Below are 18,852 nucleotides of genomic sequence, written 5' to 3' on the forward strand. Positions count from 1 at the left end.
GAAAGGGATTGTTCTTTTGTGAACATACAAAATTACTCTTTTTTTGAGAGGGGAACTTGGTAAATCTGTGTCTGATTAATTATTCTGATTTGTGAGGTAATGAGGGGAAAACATGCGATAATATATTTCTCCCTTTCACTAGATCAAAGATTCTTGATCTGTGGGTAACAATTATAACTTAATGTGGGGATTGTGAAAAACTTGGCAACACTACAAGTATAAATATTCTGCCAAGATTTATTTTTTTGTGTAAAAATAAACATCCTTTTCATTAGTATACAAATTTGCTTTTGTCTTTAAAATGGTAAAATTATATGAATACCAAAGAATTGTTTTAAAATAAATTTTCTTATGACTTATACTCAATAAATGTTTGATCTGTATGCCTATTTCATAAGCTAATATTCCCAGTGTTGGGTAAAAATTTTTCTGGTAAAAAGGTGTCACAAGTAGAAAAAGTTTAAGAAGCCCTGTGCTGCTTGGGAAGTTAGCCAAGTGATTTTATAGTGCTATTGGTGAAGCACTTCTGTCCTCCATGTCATTAAAAGACTCCCTGCTTGACTGAGACTAAGGCTGGAATTAGAACAGGTCAATGAACTTGATCTAGTGAGCTCAGGTGAGCAAATTCTAAATCAGTGTTATCTTGAGGGGGTGGAAGAGAGGCAGGTAAAAACGGGACATGAAGCAATTCTGGGGTAGGTGTCTGATCTAGCAGAAGCAATGATGGACCAGGCTCGGCCCAAGTGACTTTAGGAGATACTCTGGGTCTCACTTTTCTGTTTTTTATGGCTATTTTTTTTTTCTATGACTAAAATCACTTTTTGAAGTACCAAAGATTTCCTGCTACTCTAACCCTACAAAGGCACAAAGAATAAGGAGAGCATGGTGCCTGAGCTTCAGTGAGAAAAGGCCTCAGAGTACAGAGAAATGGAGAGGGAAGAAGTAATGGGATATGCCCGGTAGAGGCATAAGGGGAAAAGATATAGTGCCTCCTGTGTGCCAGACACTGGGTTGTCTCCCTCTCTTTTTAAAAAGAAATATCTCATTTGAGTTTCCTAACAACCTGAAAGGTAGGTGCTACTGAGAGCTTACATGCCTTGCCTGGGCTCACACAGCTAGTGTGTGCCTGAAGCTGGTTTTGACCTCTGGGCTTCCTGATTCCTGGTCCAGTGCTCCATTTACAGCACCACCAGCTGCCTCTGAGTAGAGGGCAAAGGGTTCGAGGGAAGCTGTGAGGCAGGCAGGGAAATAAGGCAGTATGTCGCAGGGATGTGAGAGCCCCGATCTGGGTGGACATTTCTCTCTCCAGCCAGAAGAGGGAGACTACACATTACACACAGGCAGAGAGACACACTCAGAGACACTGATGTTGATGTACATACATACATACATATATACCCAGTACAAGCATAAACAGTCTGCCTTTACTTAATTCTTGTTTATCGTGCCTAGACTGAGCGCCCCATCCAGTGAGACCTAGTCCTGCGTTGGGGATCCCTCACTGGAAGGGGAAGGACTCAGCCTAGTCTTGCAGGAGCCTTCAGGGAGCCATAGCACAGTTGTGATAATTCCGTACCTGTTCTTACCTTTGGGTGGAGTGGGTTTGTCCGGAACGGAAGGTAAGGCTTCTGTGGTCTGCGAAGGAGTAACACCACTATCTGGCTTCCCTGGTTTGAGGAAGATAGTTGTTAGTAAGAGAAATGGGAAGTATGGCTCCCTGTGCCCCACCCCAGGAGTCACAGTCATGTTTATAGGGCTCCTAAAAGGTTCCCAGCGTCAGCCTTTAATTTAGAGTTCCTTTTGCACTCAACAATCTTTAACAAGTCAACTCCACATGCACCATTATTAGCAGCAAAAACCCACATGTGACATCCTTAGTGAACAAATGCTTTAACACACCTTCCTTAAGGGGATTCCTGATCAAGGAATGATTCATCAATTCTACTAAACACATGTTTATTAAGCACCTACTATGTGTAACAGTAGGTAACAGGAACATTGTATTAAGAGTTAGAGAGATGAAAAAGCACAAAGTCACCGCCTTCAAGGGGCTTACCCCTTAATACAAAGGCGCACTGACATAGTGATGTCCACATAAGGTTATGGGCAAAGAAGAGGTCCAGGAAAAGTGACATGAAACTTCTGAGAGAAGGGGATAGGGAGTGAAGAAAGCTGGGCCTGAAGGAAAAGGATTTCAGCAGACAAAGAGGCAACTGGAGTCTGTCCGGGACTGGAGTGGGTGAGGGTGATGGTGCAAGAATGAAGACCAGGAGTAACTTGTAGTCTAGCCTGCCTAGACAGCAGTTGTACGAAGGGTAGGAGAGTGTGAGATTAGAGAGGGCCTTCATTGTCAGATTAAGTTCTGTATTTTCTAGTTGAGGGTGGAATAGTTTTCAAGGGTTTTTGAGTTAACAATGTCATGGTCAGTTCTATGCACTAGATATATTACCTGGGGCAGTAATGTGAAACATAGACTAAAAGGGAAGAAACTGGAGGCACAGGAAACTGGTATGATTGTCCAGGCAAAAAGTGAACTTAAAGGAAATTTTTGTGGTTATTTAGTCATTTCAGTTTTAGTTTGCCATTTCTTTTTCCACCTTATTTTACAGATGAGGAAATTAAGGCAAACTGGGTTAAGTGACTTACCCAGGGTCACATAGCTAGTATGTGAATTCAGGTTTTCCTGAGTGTGATAACTCTGGCTTCAATATTTCATTTATTCATAATGTATTTTTCCATATGAAATATTATTGAATAAATTTTGTTCTCTGGTTTAAAAGCCTTTTCAGAGTCAATCAATCAATCAATCAACATTTATTGTCTCTTTACTAAGAAGCAGACACCGTGCTAAGCACTGAGGATAGAAAAAAAGCAAAAGACAATCTTTGCTTAAGAGATCTTCGAATCTAGTAAGAGAAGACTATGAAGGCTTTGAATGCCAAACATTTGGTTTGATATTTGTTGATATAATCAACAAGAACAGATTGCTGATTACATATGGAAAGTAAGGAAGTGCAAAGGGATATAGGATCATTGATTTAGAGCTGGGAGAAATTTGAGAAATGATCTAGTCCCACCCATTCATTTGACAGGTGAGGAAACTGAGACCTCGAGAGGTTATGTGAGTGCTCACTCACACAAGTAGGGAATGACTGAGCCTGACTCCAGCTCTAGCACCCCGTACACTAACCACATTCCAGCCCCAAGTTACAGGTAGGACCTGTTAGGGGGAAATTCGGACATGTCTGGCCACTGACCCCTGACTTCCAAGGGCTAGTCCATCTCCCTCTGAAGGTAGTTTTAGCTTCTTCCTATAATGCCTAAAGGGGAATTGAAGACCTGGAAAGATTAGTGACTCACCAGGTCACCCAGTAAGCCAGGGTCATGGGAAGGCAGTCAGATTTGGGGACTCCCGACAGAAGTGGCTTCAGTGACCACTGATGCTACAATGGAGGCGAGGCAGCACTTAGGATTCTCTTCTTCCACGCTCCCCAATGGGCCCATATTACATCCACTACTACTTTCCCTAATGCTTGTCTTGGCCCTGCCCAGCACACCCCTCCCCCCAGGGCTCCTCTTCTTGCCACTTCCCAGGGCCAATGGGGAGAGGAAAGAAAGGGAGGGGAGGGTGGGGAATCAGGGAGATGGGGGAGGGTTCTGGGAGGCCAAACTTGAAGGGCCGGTAGGTGGAGGAGTTTATGGAGCTCTGGGCGTTGGTGTGACTCACCCGAAACAGACTGTGGTGGGAAGAAGTGAGGAAGGGGAGGGATCAAGATACTACTCTTAGGGAACCCCCACCCAGGTCCCTTCTTCAGTACTGTTTGTCTCATCTTGGCCCCACCCAGGTGCACCCCTTGTCCCCTTCCTACTTTTTGTCTCCCTAGGACTAACTTCTACTGGGCCTTTATATATCCAAGTACTTTAGAAGAAAGTATTTGTTTAACAATTATGTTTTGGTTAAAGTAGCCCCCTTTTCACACTCTCATAAACAAGGACGCCTTGAGTCTGTGTGAAATAGCACATCAAGTGATGGCGTGATGAAAGAAGAGGGGAGAAGGGAGGAAGATTAGTACAGGAGTCAGCGATTCTGGCCATCTTTGGGCCTTTTCCCTGGATTCCTTGACTTCGAGGTAAAGCTCATACTCATACATTTGGCATTCAAGGCCTTTCACAATCTGTTTTTATCTTCTCTTCTTTTATCTCTGCATACTGCATGATTTCCCATTCCTATATTCTCAGATCAAGAAGGAACCTCAAAAGTCTAATCTAATGCAACCCGTAGCTGAGTGGGAATCCCCTCTGTAATCTTCCCTTCAAGTAGTCATTCAGCATTTGTTCGCAGGCCTCCTGTCCACTTTTGGACGGCCCTCATTGTCAGGAACCTTTGCCCGACATCTCTCCTGAACCTGCCTTCTTTCAGCATCTACCCTTTGCTCCTTATTCAGCTCTCTCAAGATAACCTCTTGTGCTTCCAAAGCTCTTCTAATACTTGAAGGCAGCAATCACACTCCCCCTCAGCAGTTCTCACAACTCTCACAGTTCTTAAACACTTCTTGCACCTTCAAGCCTCCAAACATTTGCTTAGCCAAGTATCCTCCACTGACCCAAAACCTACCCAGCATTACAGATTGTCTACAAGCTCAGGCTTTCCTCAGTGATCAGCAAATACCTCAATTACCTTACCCTCACTTACTGCCCTAGTCTACAAAAATTTCCCCTTCCTATTTGTTACATTCCTCCAGAATTCAAGGTAGACTCCCATCGGCTCCACTACTCAATACTGCTTATGTGCCACTTCCTATTGTTAGTAATCTTTCCCAATATAGCTTGTGGAGGGCACAGTATAAAAGAAAAAGCCCTAAACTTGGATTCAGAAGAGCCCTGGTTTGGATTTAGTTTTGGATATTTCCTAGACAAGTCACTTAAACTTTGAGCTGTGGTCTCCCACTTTATTTGTTGGTGTGAGGATCAAATGAGATAATGTATGTTAAGCACTTTGTAAACCTTTCAAAGACTCTATGTGCCGGCTACAATCTCTTCAAACAGCTCTGGGCATAGGGATTATATTCTCTGTACTGTATTCCTACAGTGTTTCCCTAGAAGCAAACACAGTCAGGCCCACACAGATTTCAGAATCTTTGGATTTGGAGTTTGTTTCCCTGGTCATTGAGGGCTGGGTCACTTGGCTGGAAGGCTGATTGTTTATTAGTTAGTGAGTTAGGGAGGATTTGAGTTCTGGATTTCCTAATATCAGTGAGGGTCTGGGACTTTTCTGAATTCCTAGGATTTGGGGAGCAGAAAGGCATGTTCAATATCATTTAGAGGAGTGAGACTTGTCCAGCATCACTCAGTAGAAAAGTTAGAATTCAAATTCAGGCTCTCAGATTCCAAATTCAATATAGTTTCTTTTAGACCACATTATCTTTCAAATTTAAGATAATCTAAGTTAAGTGCCCTTTTTTTGAATTGCTACACTGCTTGACAACTAATTATATGATCAAAGGTTTGTCACTACAAAACCAAGTGGTCAGTGAGGGTTCAAGGCACCCTTGCTCCTTAAGGGTCCAGGGCGCACAGTCTAAGTGAGGGTTTAGGGTTTGAGTTTCCCGGTCCATCAGCAGGGGGTTGAAGTGATTCCATATAAGGAAGTGCTGTGGGTGTACGCCCAGCCCAGATACAGGACCCAACAAGTTGCTGTAAACACATTGTCAGATCCTGTCTCTGTGAAAGCTGCCTCTCTCACTCTGTCTCTGTGTAGCTCTACCTTGGTTTGGCTAACCAGGCCTGTGGCCCATAAAGTCCCTGCTGCCATGTGTCAGCCTGTTAGTCAGCCTCTGAGGCCTGGCTGAGAGGCGGCAGCTCGGAGTCCCTATAAACTCTCCAACATAGCCTGGCCTAGCCCCAGCCTTCCTAGGCTGAAAGAGACACTCGGAAAGCTCTCAGGCTGGAGGTGCTGGCTGGAGGACCGGGAGGGTGCTTGGGGGAAGAGGCAGACGGACCAGACAGGATACCGGCTGGCTGACAGGCAGGCAAGCACGGGACCACGGAGGGGTGGGTGAGCCTGAGGGCTGGCCTGTCCTGGCACTCGCCTCTGGGAATTTGTGCCATTTTAAAATACTAACTTTGCTGGAAGTTGGTCAGAGAGAACACTTTGGGCAACATGACCAGGCCCTCAAGGGTGTTGGGGACTGAGACTGTACTGTGACCAGTAGAGAAGGGCAGACAGTCATTTCAGGTGCAACAGCCTAGATTGGACATCATGTCTGGGAAGCGTAGTCGGTCCCGTAGACCCCGAACTAAAAAACAGGGCCGGGGTCGGAAGGGAGGGGGTGAGACAGGCTCTGTGGTTGAGACTAGGCCACTGGCCCCAGGGGCCCCCCAGGATGGGGCGGGTCAGGGAAAGCACGTGATAGAGGAAATGGATGAGATGGGCAAGTCAGTTCCTGTGGGGCACCCTGAACCAATGGTCAGATCAGATTGCTCAGGGGCAATAGAGGTGGTAGAGGCTTCAACTGCAAGCCCAGAACTGGTGTTGGTCTCAGCCATGGAGCTGGGGGGATATGGGGCCAGCTGCCCTGATCCGGCCCTGGCCCAGGAGGTATTGAGACTCCAAGAGGTCCAGCTGTGTCTGGAGAGGGAGCAGCTCTTATTGGAGGACCGCCGGCGGCAGATCCAGCTACAGTTGCAGTTGGAGGAGCAACTGTGGCGGGAAGAACAGCTATGGCAAGAAGAACAGCGATGGCTGGAGCAGTTACAAGAAGAGCATGCATGGGTACGGATGGAGGGGATTGAGTTGGCCCTGGAACTGGAGCAGCTAAGGACAGGTGGCTTTGAACAGCAAGAGGAACAGGTGCATGTTCAGGTAAGTCATTGAGAGAAGAACTAGGGCCTACAGCCAAGGGGCACCACTGGAGGTAGTGTATATTTTCAATTAGTCACTGACATCTTGGAGGGATGGATGAACCATGGAGAGAACTCCACAGAGAGACTAGTCATTGGTGTCTCAATTGATGGACAAGCTGGTCACTGATCCCATGGGGCCTGGGCAGGGAGAACCATGTCCTCTTAGGGAAGGGACTAGCGAGGAATAGCTAAGTGTGTATGGGAAATTGACTAGAAAAGACAATAGAAAAGATACATTGCTTTAATCGTATATTGGGCATTTGATGATATGTCTGTTTTAGAAGGAGCTGGGGGGATAAAGCATAAGAAGGCAAGCAGTTTGGGGGATGTGATGGAGCACATTGTGAGCAATGGGTTGGCAAGTATGTGATAGAACATGTTCTGGGAAGGGGCTGCTAAAAGACATGATGGAGCATGTTCTAAGCAAGAGTGGGGAGAGCTGGCAAACAGTTGATAGATCATGATATGGGCAAGGGGGTTAGTAGTCTTATAATGGAGCATATGGTAAACAGAGGTTTGGAGGATGTATGATGGAATGTGGAATGAAATATGTTCTAGGCAAGAATCTGAGGAGATGATAAGCATGCGTGATGGGCTGTATTCTGGGCAGGGGTCTGTACAACCAGTGATGGAATCTTTTTGATGTACTAAGGGGGCTTAGTACATATGAGTAATGGGGAATGTTCTGGGAGAGGATGCTGGCCAGGTAAGGAATGTGAAATGGGTGCATTCAAATGGGCAGACTGGAAACCAAAAGTCTGTGAAATGGGTTTACAGGGATTAGTATGGGAGAAAGGAGAAACTGCTATAGAATCCCAGGTCAACATGAGGTAGAGAAGGAATAATAAGAAGGGAGGAATTGGGTGAAATTGTTCCTGTGGAGATGATATGCATCTATGTGTTCAGATGATGTTATGTTAGGGACAGCGTGTGTGTGTGTGTGTGTGTTTTTTTTTTGGAGCAGCGCTTCCATAAGAAGGATATTCCCAGGAAATCATATGCATATCTACATGTGTGTATGGAGAATCATCTGTTTGCTTGAAATGCAGGGTATATGTTCATGTTTGTGTTGATGGGAGAGACTGAGCCTGAGTGTGGTGAGTCAGGACTGATGGAGAGCAGAGAAAGCTCATGTTTCTAAGCATCCTCTTCTGCCCTACCCCCATCTCCCCTTAAGGGCTGGTTTCCTGGTTGATTTGTCCCCCTCTCTGGCATTTATTGGGTGCTTAGGGATCAGGGAAGCACGCCATGGCTGTATTCATTATTCTCATTAAGGAGGCTGGCCCTAGCCTCAGACTCAGCTGGGGCTATTTCAGGGACTCAGGTGTGAGGCTTGGCAGGGTGGGGGTGTATCGGGAAAGGTAAACAGTTGTTCTCCCTTAACCCTCCCAGAAGATGGCTTCTCTTGGATCCTTTGATCCAACATGGGGAATCTTGTGAGCCCTAGAGGCTTGAAATATAGGATTGGAAGGAATGGAATGAGAAGGGTTGAGGGTTATGAATAGCACACATCTCTGAGTCTGGGGAGACCAGTGTGTGCTTCCATAGATTGGACATGGATTTGTGGTAGTGACATGCATTGGTAAGTGCTGATAAATGGGAAGACTGAAGCATCTTGGTGGGAGTGATTGAGATTTGGAAATGTAGAGGAATTGACTTTTCAGGATTAGCTTAAAATTTCATCAGTGTCATCCTAGGGTAAACAGGGGTCAGTCAGCAATGAGAAAAATGTTTCTGGGAGCATATTGAACTCATTTAGAGTTCATTACATGTTTTTCTGGGATCACTCTGGGTTATTTTGAGGACCAGAGAGGATAATCTATTTAGTTTCAAGCTGCTTTGTCCTGCTGTTTGGGGTTCTCCAGGATGAAAATGAACTTCCTCCTAATCTCTTCCTCTGAATCTTATTTTCCTTCAAGGGTCAACTCAGGCGTCACCTCCTCCTGGAAGCCTCCCCTCATCTTTCCAGGGCAATCTCTCCCTCCTCAACTTTCCTGGTCCTGGGCATCTTTGTTTCCATGTTGCATCTCTTCTACAGAATGTAAGGTCTTGAGGACAGAATTGTATTTTTGTCTCTTTATCCCCAATGCTAAGACCAGTGTGCTGAGCAAATAAGTCACTTAATACATATTAGATGAATTGAATTGGGACTATTTACTCTGCTCTGGTTAGACATTTAAAATACTGTGTTCATTTCTGGGTGCCATATGTTAGGAAGGCTATTGATAAGTAAGAAAGAGAAAGGAGGAAGGCACTCAGGATGAGGAAGGGCCTACCATTCATCCCATGAGTGAGAGGTAAAGGAACCTTCCATTTAGTCAGTATGTATCCTGTATATACCAATCAATTTACCTATTGTCTCTGCTTCTTATGAGGGCAAGTACTGCCAGTGTCTTTTTTTTTTTTTTTTTTTTTTTTGGCTTTTTCACTGAGGCATTTGGGGTTAAGTGACTTGCCCAGGGTCATACAGCTAGGAAGTATAAAGTGTCTGAGGTCACATTTGAATTCAGGTCCTTCTGATTTCAAGGCTGGTGTTCTATCCACTGAACCACCTAGCTGCCCCCCACCTTTTTTTTTTTTTTTTTTTAACATATATCTACAGAGGTCAGTTTAGTGCCTATCACTTCTTAATAGGGCTTGTTGATTGGGTGAACTTGGGAATGAATAGCCTAGGAAAGAGAAGACTTGGGAAGTCTCAAAAATATGAGTGAAGTTTTAACCTTTGGGGCACTCTGTATATGTGGCTGTGCTAAATTACAGGAATATAGCTTTAGTGTTGGAAGCAACCTCAGAGATTATTTGATCTAACCCACTCATTTTTCAGAGAGGAAGACTGATATAACTCAAGGTTATATGGTTAATAAGTACTGATTTGAACACAAATGTTTTGAATCCAAATCTTGACTTCAAGTATAGTGATCTTTCTAACATAATACTACCTCTTTCTTAAATCTCTTCTCTGATCTCAATCTCTACCCCATTTTTGCTCTTACCTCTCCCCTCCAACAGACTAATTTAATTGATCTTTATCATTAAATCCAAGACAGTATCTTCAACAAAAATATTTTCAATAGCTAATCATCTAACCCTACTTTACCCTGTCCAATTCCCTCCCCTCCAATATGGTTATAAGAGTGACACTATCCTGAAATCTAGGGAGAACACAAGCTTCTCTTTTGACCAGTTTTCCACTCCAAATTCAGGAATTAAGAACGAATCTCTGGAGATGATTGGGGTTTGAAGAAGTTTTCAGTAGGTCAGAAGTGGATTAGAGAGGCAGAATTTAGGGGATACCCATTAGGTCTGAGGTAGATTTGGAGAAGCTGAAGGGAATGTATATGTTAAGTCTAAAGGTTATTCAGCAGTTCAGGAGAGAGTTGGTAGGAGTCTGAGGAGCACCCATTGCATCAGATATAAAATTAGAGGTGGGGTAGGAAGCCCTTCAGTAATCTGTGAAAAAGGGAATTAGGGGGAGGGTTAAGGATCGGCCCTGAGATTGTGGTTGGGGGAGGCCCGTGAACTCACCAGGAGGTGCCCTTGATTTAGGCCCAGGGCTAGGCTTTGTCACCTTCCGAGATACTGCAGGAGATCTTACCCCCCGCTTTTTACCACTCATCCTCTTGTGAGAGGGGGAGTTGACTGAGAGGGGGATCAGAAGGAAAAGACAGGTAGCAGAATGACTGAAGAGAGGGCTAAAGATGGGAACTACTGAGGAAGGAAGGAAAAAAAGAGGAAGAACTCATGGGAGAGTGGGTGGGGAAGAGAAAAAGGGAACATCAGAGGAAGGAGAGATGAGATGAAAGTAGAAATGGTTTAAGTGAAAAGGAATCAAAAGAGAGGAGATGAATGAGGGGAAAATCAGAGTATATTCATTCATTCAACAAACATTTATTTAGTGCTATGTACCAGGCACTGTGCTAAAGGCGGATCTGAGGAAGACAGTCAGATAAGACTAGGAGAAATTGGAGGAAACAGGGAGAGACCAAAGAAAAGCAAGGAAAAAAGTGTTTGAAGAAGAAATCAAAAGGGATAGGAAAGGAGTGATTGGGGAAGTCAGAAGATGATAGAGGAAGGGTAACTGAAGGCAGAGATAACTGAATCCAGTTACAGTCCCACATCAATTATGGTATATCTCCAAATAGATGCTCCACAGCTATCTCAAACTCAACATGGCCAACATGGAATTTATTATCTTTCCCCCTAAGTGCTAAGTTTAAGGCTATTCTTTAAACTTCCCTATTTCTCTTGAATCTCTCACTTTCTCGCCACTTACAATGCCACCACACCTAAATCAAACCCTTCTCTCTTCTAGTCCAGACTATTGCAACAACTCTACTGCTCTTCATTTTCTCCTGTCTTCATCATTCTTCACACACCTGTTAAAATAATCTTCCTAAGAGGCAGATCTTTTATCACTCCACTATTCTGTAGTTCCCTCTGCCTTTAGGACTATAAATCTTTACCCTGACATTTAAGGCCTTTCAATCTCATTTCAAAAACTGGACTTCATACTCCATCTGCCCACTCCATGCACTCACACAAGCTGTTCCCAGAAATGAATTCCTTTCTAATTTTTTCCTCTGAATCTTATTTTCCTTCAAGGGTCAGCTCAGATCTCATCTCTTCTTGGAAGCTTTCCCTCATCTTTTCAGGTGTTTGCACTCCCTCCCTCAACTTTTTTTGGTCAGCTTTCTTTCCATGTTTTACCTCTTCTACAGAATATAAGGACAGGGGTATTATATTTTTGTCTCAATATCCTCAATGTCAAGATCAGTGTCTTGCAAAATAATTCACTTAAAACATGTTTCAGATGGGTTAAATTAAGACTGTTTACTCTATCCTGGTTAAACATCTGTAGTACTGTGTTCATTTCAGGTCTGGGGAAGGCCTTTAAGAAGGGCATTGATAAGCAAGAGAAAGAATAGAGGAGAGCAGTCAGCGTGAGGAAGGGCCTACTATTCATTCTGAGTAATAGTTGCATCTTCCATCTATATCCTAGTGTGTATCCTGTATGTACCAATTAATTTACATATTGTCTCTGCCTCTTAGAATGTCAACTTTGAGGGAAAAGACTGCCAATGGTTTGTTGTTATTCATATCTCCAGAGCTTAGTCTAGTGCCTATACATAATAAACTCTCAATAAGTGCTTGCTGAGTGAACTTGATTAGTTTAGGGAAGAAGTGAGGAGGGAAGTATATTTGAGTTCAAGCATTTGAAGTATATGAAAGGGTAATATTTATAGCTCTTTTTGAGGTGGCAAATAGTGGAAATCTGAGGGAGTGCCCATAAATTGGTCATAAATGAACAAGTTATGGTATATAAATGTGATGGAATACTTTTCTATTATAAGAAAGGAGATGGTTTTAGTGAAACCTGGAAAGACCTATGTGAACTAATACAGACTAAACAGATCCAGGAGAACAATTTGTATATCACAATTTATACAAAGGCAAATGTCCTTGAAATAAGTCAGAACTTTTATCTGTGACCAACAATGATTTCAGAGTACTAATGATGAAACAAGCTACCCATTTCCTGACAGAGGTGAAACAGTTTAAAATGAGACAATTTTTTTGTTTAACGTGGTCAAAATGGAATTTTGTTTTTACTAGCTTTGTTTTGGATTGGATTTTGTTTAATTCTCATTGAGGGAGAAGGTTTGGGGGGATAGGGTGAAAAGGATATAATTTTAAAAAGAGAACTAAGAGCAGTGGATGGAAGTTAATGTCTCCCTATCCTTTAAAAAAAGGATTCTTAAACTTTTTTGTGTGTCTAATGGACAACTGCTCAAAGTGTTTTTAAATGCATAAAACACACAGAATTATCAAGGAAAACAATTATGTTGAAATACAATGATCAAAATCAATATAACAAGTTCACAGACTCTAGGTTAAGAACCCCTGCTGGAAGATAAAAGACAAATACCCAGGTTGCATTTAAAGCCTTTCACAATCAAGTTTTAGCCTTCCTTTCCAGGTTGATCCCTTTTCCTCACAAACTGTGTTCCTAGCTACTTGTGGCACTCCCAACAATGGCACTCAACTCCATGCAAATCTTGGTGGGGGAACACACTCATCCTTTACACTTCTCTCTTAAAATCCTTAGCTTTCTTTAAGGTTCAGATCATGAGCTTTCCCTGTAAGAATTTTTTTTATTCCCTGTTAATGTCCTCTCTCTCTCCCCATCCTCCTCCAATTGTCATGTACATACTTATGTTTATGTTATATCACCCAGTAGACGCTAAGCTTCTGGAGGGCAGGGACCATCTTTTTCATTTTGTTTTTGTATCACCAACACCTGAACTCAAAAGAGGTGACTCAAGAAGGCAGGAGTGGGAGGGTGTAATTGAGAGGCTGCTTTGGGATGAGAAAAAGGGATGAGACAGAGGGGGGGGGGGGTCACAGGAGGGGGAGTGACCAAGGCAGAGGTGTCTGATGTAGGGAATCACAGGAGAGGGGGAGTTACCAGCCAGGGGGTCACAGGAGAAGCGAGGGTCCGCGGCAGAAGTGACTGAGGTGGTGGGTCACAGGAGAGGAGGAGAGGAATCAAAAATGAAGAGGTCGGATGAGAAGGGGGGTGAAGGAGGAGGGACACAAAAAAAAGATAAAGAGAAGGTGACTGGAGTGGGGGGGGTGAGAGGAGGCGGGGTGACTGGAGTGGGGAGATTAGAAGGGAATGAGAAGAGTCAGAAGAGGAGGGGGGGGTGACCGAGAAGGGAACATGGGAAGAGGGGAGGGGGTGACTGAGAATAGGCAAAAGAAATGAGAGGAGGAGAGGAGGTAGAACAGGTTTTCACAGAGGTCACTAGAGTCGCTTCCGGTTCCGGTCCCGCCCCTCCCTTCTTGTCCTCCTCCCCTCCCCAAATTTCGCACCTGGGCGGCGGCCCGCCCCGCCCCTCCCGCTGCCGGCTGGGGCTGGTTTCCCGGCAACACCAAGTTCGTGCCAGTCTGTGCGCTCTCGGGCTCTCAGGTTCCGGGAGAGAGCGGAGTGAATGCGCATGCCCGCGCGCGGCCCTGCAGGGTGCGGCATGCCCACATGGGGGCGCCTCCTGCCCGGAGGTGCGTCTGTCAGTTCCGGTGGGAGTTAACGTGGTGCCCTTTAGGGTCCTAAATCTGGGGCCGTCATTTTGAAGGAACAGCACATTTGAGGGCCTTAATTTGGGGACAGGAGTATTAAGGAGTCAGTTTTAGCTTTCCTTTACCAGTCTTTATTTCTGCTCTGTGGCCTTGGTGGGTCAGTGGATAGAACACCAGAGCTGAAGCAGGAAGACCCGAGTGCAAATCCAGCCTCGGGCACTAGCTCTGTGAGCCTGTACAGGCCACTCGCCCCGGTTGCTTCCGTTTCCCCGTTTGCACAACGGATCTTGGGTTAGGCGGCTCTGCATTTTAGCGCCTTCTCAGATTAGGAATTCTGTGACTCCCGGATTGGGGCAGCGGGGTGGCAAAGTAGAGAGGCTGCCGGCTCTGGAGCCCAGAGGTCTCAGATATCCAGATACCAAGTCTCTCAACCCTATTTGCCTTAGTTTTCTCACCTGTAAAATGAGCCGGGGAAGAAAATGGCAAACCAGGCCACCGTCCTGGCCAAGAAACCGCCAAAAGGGGTCATGAAGCTGTGGGGCTTCCTTAAGTTCCTGAGCTGCCAAGTGCCTATTATTTATCTCCTGGATGCCCCCAGTCGGCACGGCCTACCCAATTTTCTGCGGAAGGGATCCCCATCCTACCGTAGCAATCACCCCGGACTCTCCTTTCACTAACCTCATTATACGATCTGCTGCTGAGGCGTGTGATTTCTGTCTACTTCCACACCATACCTGGCGTGTCTCAACTCATCCCACAGCCGGCCTGATTCAGGCCCTCATCACCTTTCACCATCTCCTGCCTCCTACTTGATCTCCCAGTCTTCACTCTCTAACTCCTCTTCAGCTGTCAAACGGATTTAACTAAATAACACTAAATTGGGTGATTTCTTTGCTCAATGACTTTCAAGTTCCATGTGGACTCTTAAGATAAAGTGAAAACTCCTCTTTGGCATTGAAAGCCTTTAAAAATCTGGCTCCAACATACCTTTCAAGACTTATGCCCATTATTCCCTTTCACACACTTAGTGTCCAACCTGCTCCTCAAATTGAGCCCATTTTGGGCCTTTGCTCAGGCTTTCTCCCTCTCCCCAACTCCATGGCTGGAATGCTGTCCTGACTCCTCTTAGAATGGATCAGCTCAGGTATCTCTTCCTGCAGCAGCCTTTTCCGATGCCATTATCAGTACTTCCATCCTCCCCCGTATTTTGCATGTTTTTTCCATTTGTGGATTATAATTTCCTTGGGAATAAGAGTCGTTGTACTTTTTTCCTTCAGAATGTATTACCTAGCAGAGTATTTGGCATATAGTGACTACTTAAAATATTTGCTGGATTGAATTGAACCAAATCTACCTTTTCAGTCAGTGAACCTCAAGTCTGTATTAAATATTTACTATGTACTAAACACTGTACTAAGAGGTGGGGATATAAGGAAAGGCAGAAGACAATCTTTCTCCTCAAGAAGCTTACAGAGTTAATGGGTGAGACAATAGGTAAATAACTAGGTACATACAAGATATTTAGATGGAAGATAGCTTGAGAGGGAAAGGCAGGGGTGTGGGGTGGGAAAGGTCTCCTGGGGAAGGTGATATTTGAGCTGAGTCTTGAAAGAAGGTAAAACAAGAAACAGAGGTAAGGACAGGGAACTGAGTATTCTAGCCACTAGGGGAGGGGGGTGGATAACCAGGGTAAGAGCACTAAGGAGAGAGACAGAGGCCAGTTATAATTGGATCATAGAATGTATGGAGGTGAACAAAGTATAATAAAACTTTTTTTTTTTTTTAAAGGAGATAGGTTATGAAGAGCTTTATTTCTTTTTACCTTATATTTTTTTTCAGTTCCAAATTCTTTTTCTCCCTCCAGTTCTTACCCTACCCATGAAGAAGACTAATAATATAATGCCCATTATACATGTGAAGTCATGCAAAACATATTTTTGAAAAGCTTTAAATGTCATACAAAGTTTATGTTTGATATTAGAGGTAATAGGAAGCCAATGGAGTTTATTGAAAAGGGGATGACACAACAGACCTATGCTTTAGAAAAATCATTTTGGTAGTTGTATAGAAAATGGATCATGGTGGGGAGGGATTTGGAAGGTAATGTGGTTCTAATCTAGGGTTACAGCTGTATGAGTGGAGAGAAGAAAACCTATATGAGAAATGTTTTGGTAAAAAAGAAAAGATTTGGCAAAGAATTGTGTGGGCATATAGGGTATATGAGGGTAAGGAGCTGGTAATGGCAGAAAGTTAGAATGGAAATACCTTCAGCAATCATAGGAAAGCTGGGAAAAGAACAAGGTTTGGAAAAATGTTCTAATATTCAGTTTTGGACATCTGAATTTGAGATGCCTGTAGTGCATTCAGTTTGAAATGTCCAAGAGGCAATTCATGATGTTTGACTACATAAGTCAGGAGAGAAGTTAGGGCTGAATATTTAAACCTGGAAATCATCTGCATCAAGATAATAATGGAATCCATGAAACCTTATGAGATCACTGTGTGAGACAGTATTGGAAAAAAAAAAAAAAGAGAAGGCTCAGATCCTTGGGGAACATGGAATCTATAGTTCAGTGGGTATGATCTATATGAAGAACTAATAGAGGAAACAGAAAAGAAGTTGGTCAGATAGAAGAACTAGGGAAGAACAATGATATGAAAACCCATAAAGGAGAGAATATCTAGGAGAGAAAAGTGATCAACAGTATTAAAGATAGCAGAGAGGTCAAGGAAGATGAAGACTGAGAAAAAATAATTAGGTTTAGCATTTAATTTAGCAATTAAAAGATCTTTAGGATAGTTTCAGTTGAATGGCGAGGCTGGAGGTTGCGAAAGGCTTAGATGGAAGTGAGAGAGAGGAGTTGGAGGCACTGATAATAGATAACTTTCACAAGGCATTTATCCATGAAGACAAGAATAATAGATATGAGGGGATAGACTCAGTTGAAGGCTTTTTAAGGATGGAAAGATGTAGACATGTTTGTAGGAAGTAGATGAAGCCAAATAGATAGGAAATTAAAGAAAAAAAAAAAAGAAGGGGCTAGCAGAGGAGGCAATTTGCTGGAGAAATAGGGAGGGGATTGGTACATGTGCTTATAGAGGATTTGAGCTTGACAAGGAGACAAGCTACCTCTTAATCTGAGAAAGGATGAAGGAGAAGACAGTGGTGGCAGAAGGATATGAGATGAGGAAGAGAGGAAAAGATGAGGAAGCTCCTAGTAGTGTGCCTCATCCTAGAGTAGGAGTTGAGAATACCGTGAGAAACTAGAGAAGAAATGAGAATGTTTAAAATAGTAGCTGTGGAAAATGGGATAGCACATTGTTATTTACCTTGCAGTGAGGACCCAGATGAGATTAGATAATATTTTCTCCATTTCCTTTCATTAACACTGGATAGAAGTTAAGGAAGTAGGTGATAGGAGTAAACCAGCAGGATGGAATTTGTCAAGGTGTGATTGTCAACAGAATAAGATGGTGATAGATTCGAGGATAAAGAATAATGACAAATGTCTTTTTAACCTTGGGTTTGTGTATTTGCTTAATATATATATAGGTAATTGGTAATTCAGTATAATTGGTTTTCTTTGTAATCCCACATCTTTTATTTTGTTCATTTAAAAACATTATTTTAAGAAGGGATACAGAGTCTTCTGAGGCAGGACAAAGGGTCCAAGATACACCAAATGTTCAGATCCCTTAGATTCTCAGCTTTTGCCAGATGAGAATACCTACAACTCTTTGAAATTGGGCAACCTATCTCATGTGTCCTTACTGTCGTTCATGTCCAGAATGTACCCCCTCCTCATCTTTGCTTTTCAAACTTCTTGTATTTCTTCAAAATTCAGGAAAATTCAGAACCTAGATCTCTCTTTCTCAGTTGTAGTATACTTTTCTTTCTCAAATTAATTCAATTTCAAATTACTTTGTATCACATTTATTTGTATACAAAGTAGTTCAGAGGAGCCAGGGAAGGGATATTTGAGGGAGTTTTGGAGTTTTATCTCTCCTTGCTTTAGAAATTAGTTTAGTGCCTTGCACATGGTAGGTGTCCAATAAATATGTTTAATAGAATAGAATTTCATTTCTTTCTATTCCATTCTGGAAAAATTTACTAATTTTGTTAATGTGCATAAAACACTGTGCCAGAGTTTTAGGGGATACTTTCCTGTCCCCAGGGTCTTTGCTCATGAAGGAAGCTATTGCTTGGAATTCCCTCTCTTGCTTGATTTTGTTGAATTCCCTTCTGTTTAAAGTTCAGTTTAAAAGTTATCTCTAGAAAGCCTTCCTGACTCTCCCGATTGAGAACAACCTTTCCCAGATCTTCCCTCAGAGAGCATTTTGTATCATAGTTTTCAATGTATTTTTGATGTAAGATAGTGTATTATATATGGTTACGACAGCCTCCTGTTAAATTGCAACTTCTTAGGGGGCAGGGACAGTGCTTTTGAAGCTCACTCAAACTGGATCATAGAAGATGAAAGCTTTCCTGCCTAAATTCCACAGTAATCTCAGTGTCTCTGACGAAAATATGGGATGAGCTAGGGTCAGGGGAGCCGTAGGTTTAAGGAAGTCACAGCTTGGTGTAGTTCTCCCAGGCCTGGAAAGGCAGGTCCTGACCTGGAGAAGGCTTCCAGGAGAGCTTTGTCTGCCCCAGGACTTTTCCACCCTGTATCCTGATTTCTGCTTCAATTAAGGTCCCGGGGGCGAAGGAATGGCTCTGGAAGGGAGCAGGAGAGCAGGGAAGTAAGGGAGCTCCGGAGTTTGTGTGTCTCCCTCTCAGGCGGGGTGGGGCCTTGCTCCCCGCCCCCCCAGAGGTGCTGCCCGGGCAGGCCGGGCAGGCAAAGAGGGGGCTGGGCAGGGCTGGGCTGGGGG

At 43.6% G+C, this 18,852-nt stretch overlaps 1 protein-coding gene across 4 annotated transcripts in view; it reads right to left on the minus strand.

Annotated features, from left to right (window-relative positions):
- IQANK1 (IQ motif and ankyrin repeat containing 1) overlaps positions 1 to 12,354 on the minus strand; it is a 48,538-nt gene extending 36,184 nt beyond the window's left edge. The window contains exons 1-2 of one of the 4 annotated variants that reach the window (XR_007949492.1): positions 10,429 to 12,354; positions 1,587 to 1,667 (exon numbers count right to left, since the gene is read on the minus strand). Coding sequence is in view for 3 of the 4 variants with exons in the window: in XM_051971393.1 (XP_051827353.1) it covers positions 1,587 to 1,667; positions 10,429 to 10,519 (172 nt within the window). In the remaining variant the exon portion in view is untranslated. The remainder of the gene's footprint in view (positions 1 to 1,586; positions 1,668 to 10,428) is intronic. The other 3 variants (XM_051971393.1, XM_051971392.1, XM_051971395.1) reach the window with 3 other exon arrangements.
- Positions 12,355 to 18,852: the final 6,498 nt, after the last annotated feature.

The sequence above is a fragment of the Antechinus flavipes genome, chromosome 1 (genome assembly GCF_016432865.1).
Source record: "Antechinus flavipes isolate AdamAnt ecotype Samford, QLD, Australia chromosome 1, AdamAnt_v2, whole genome shotgun sequence".
Taxonomy (NCBI): domain Eukaryota; kingdom Metazoa; phylum Chordata; class Mammalia; order Dasyuromorphia; family Dasyuridae; genus Antechinus; species Antechinus flavipes.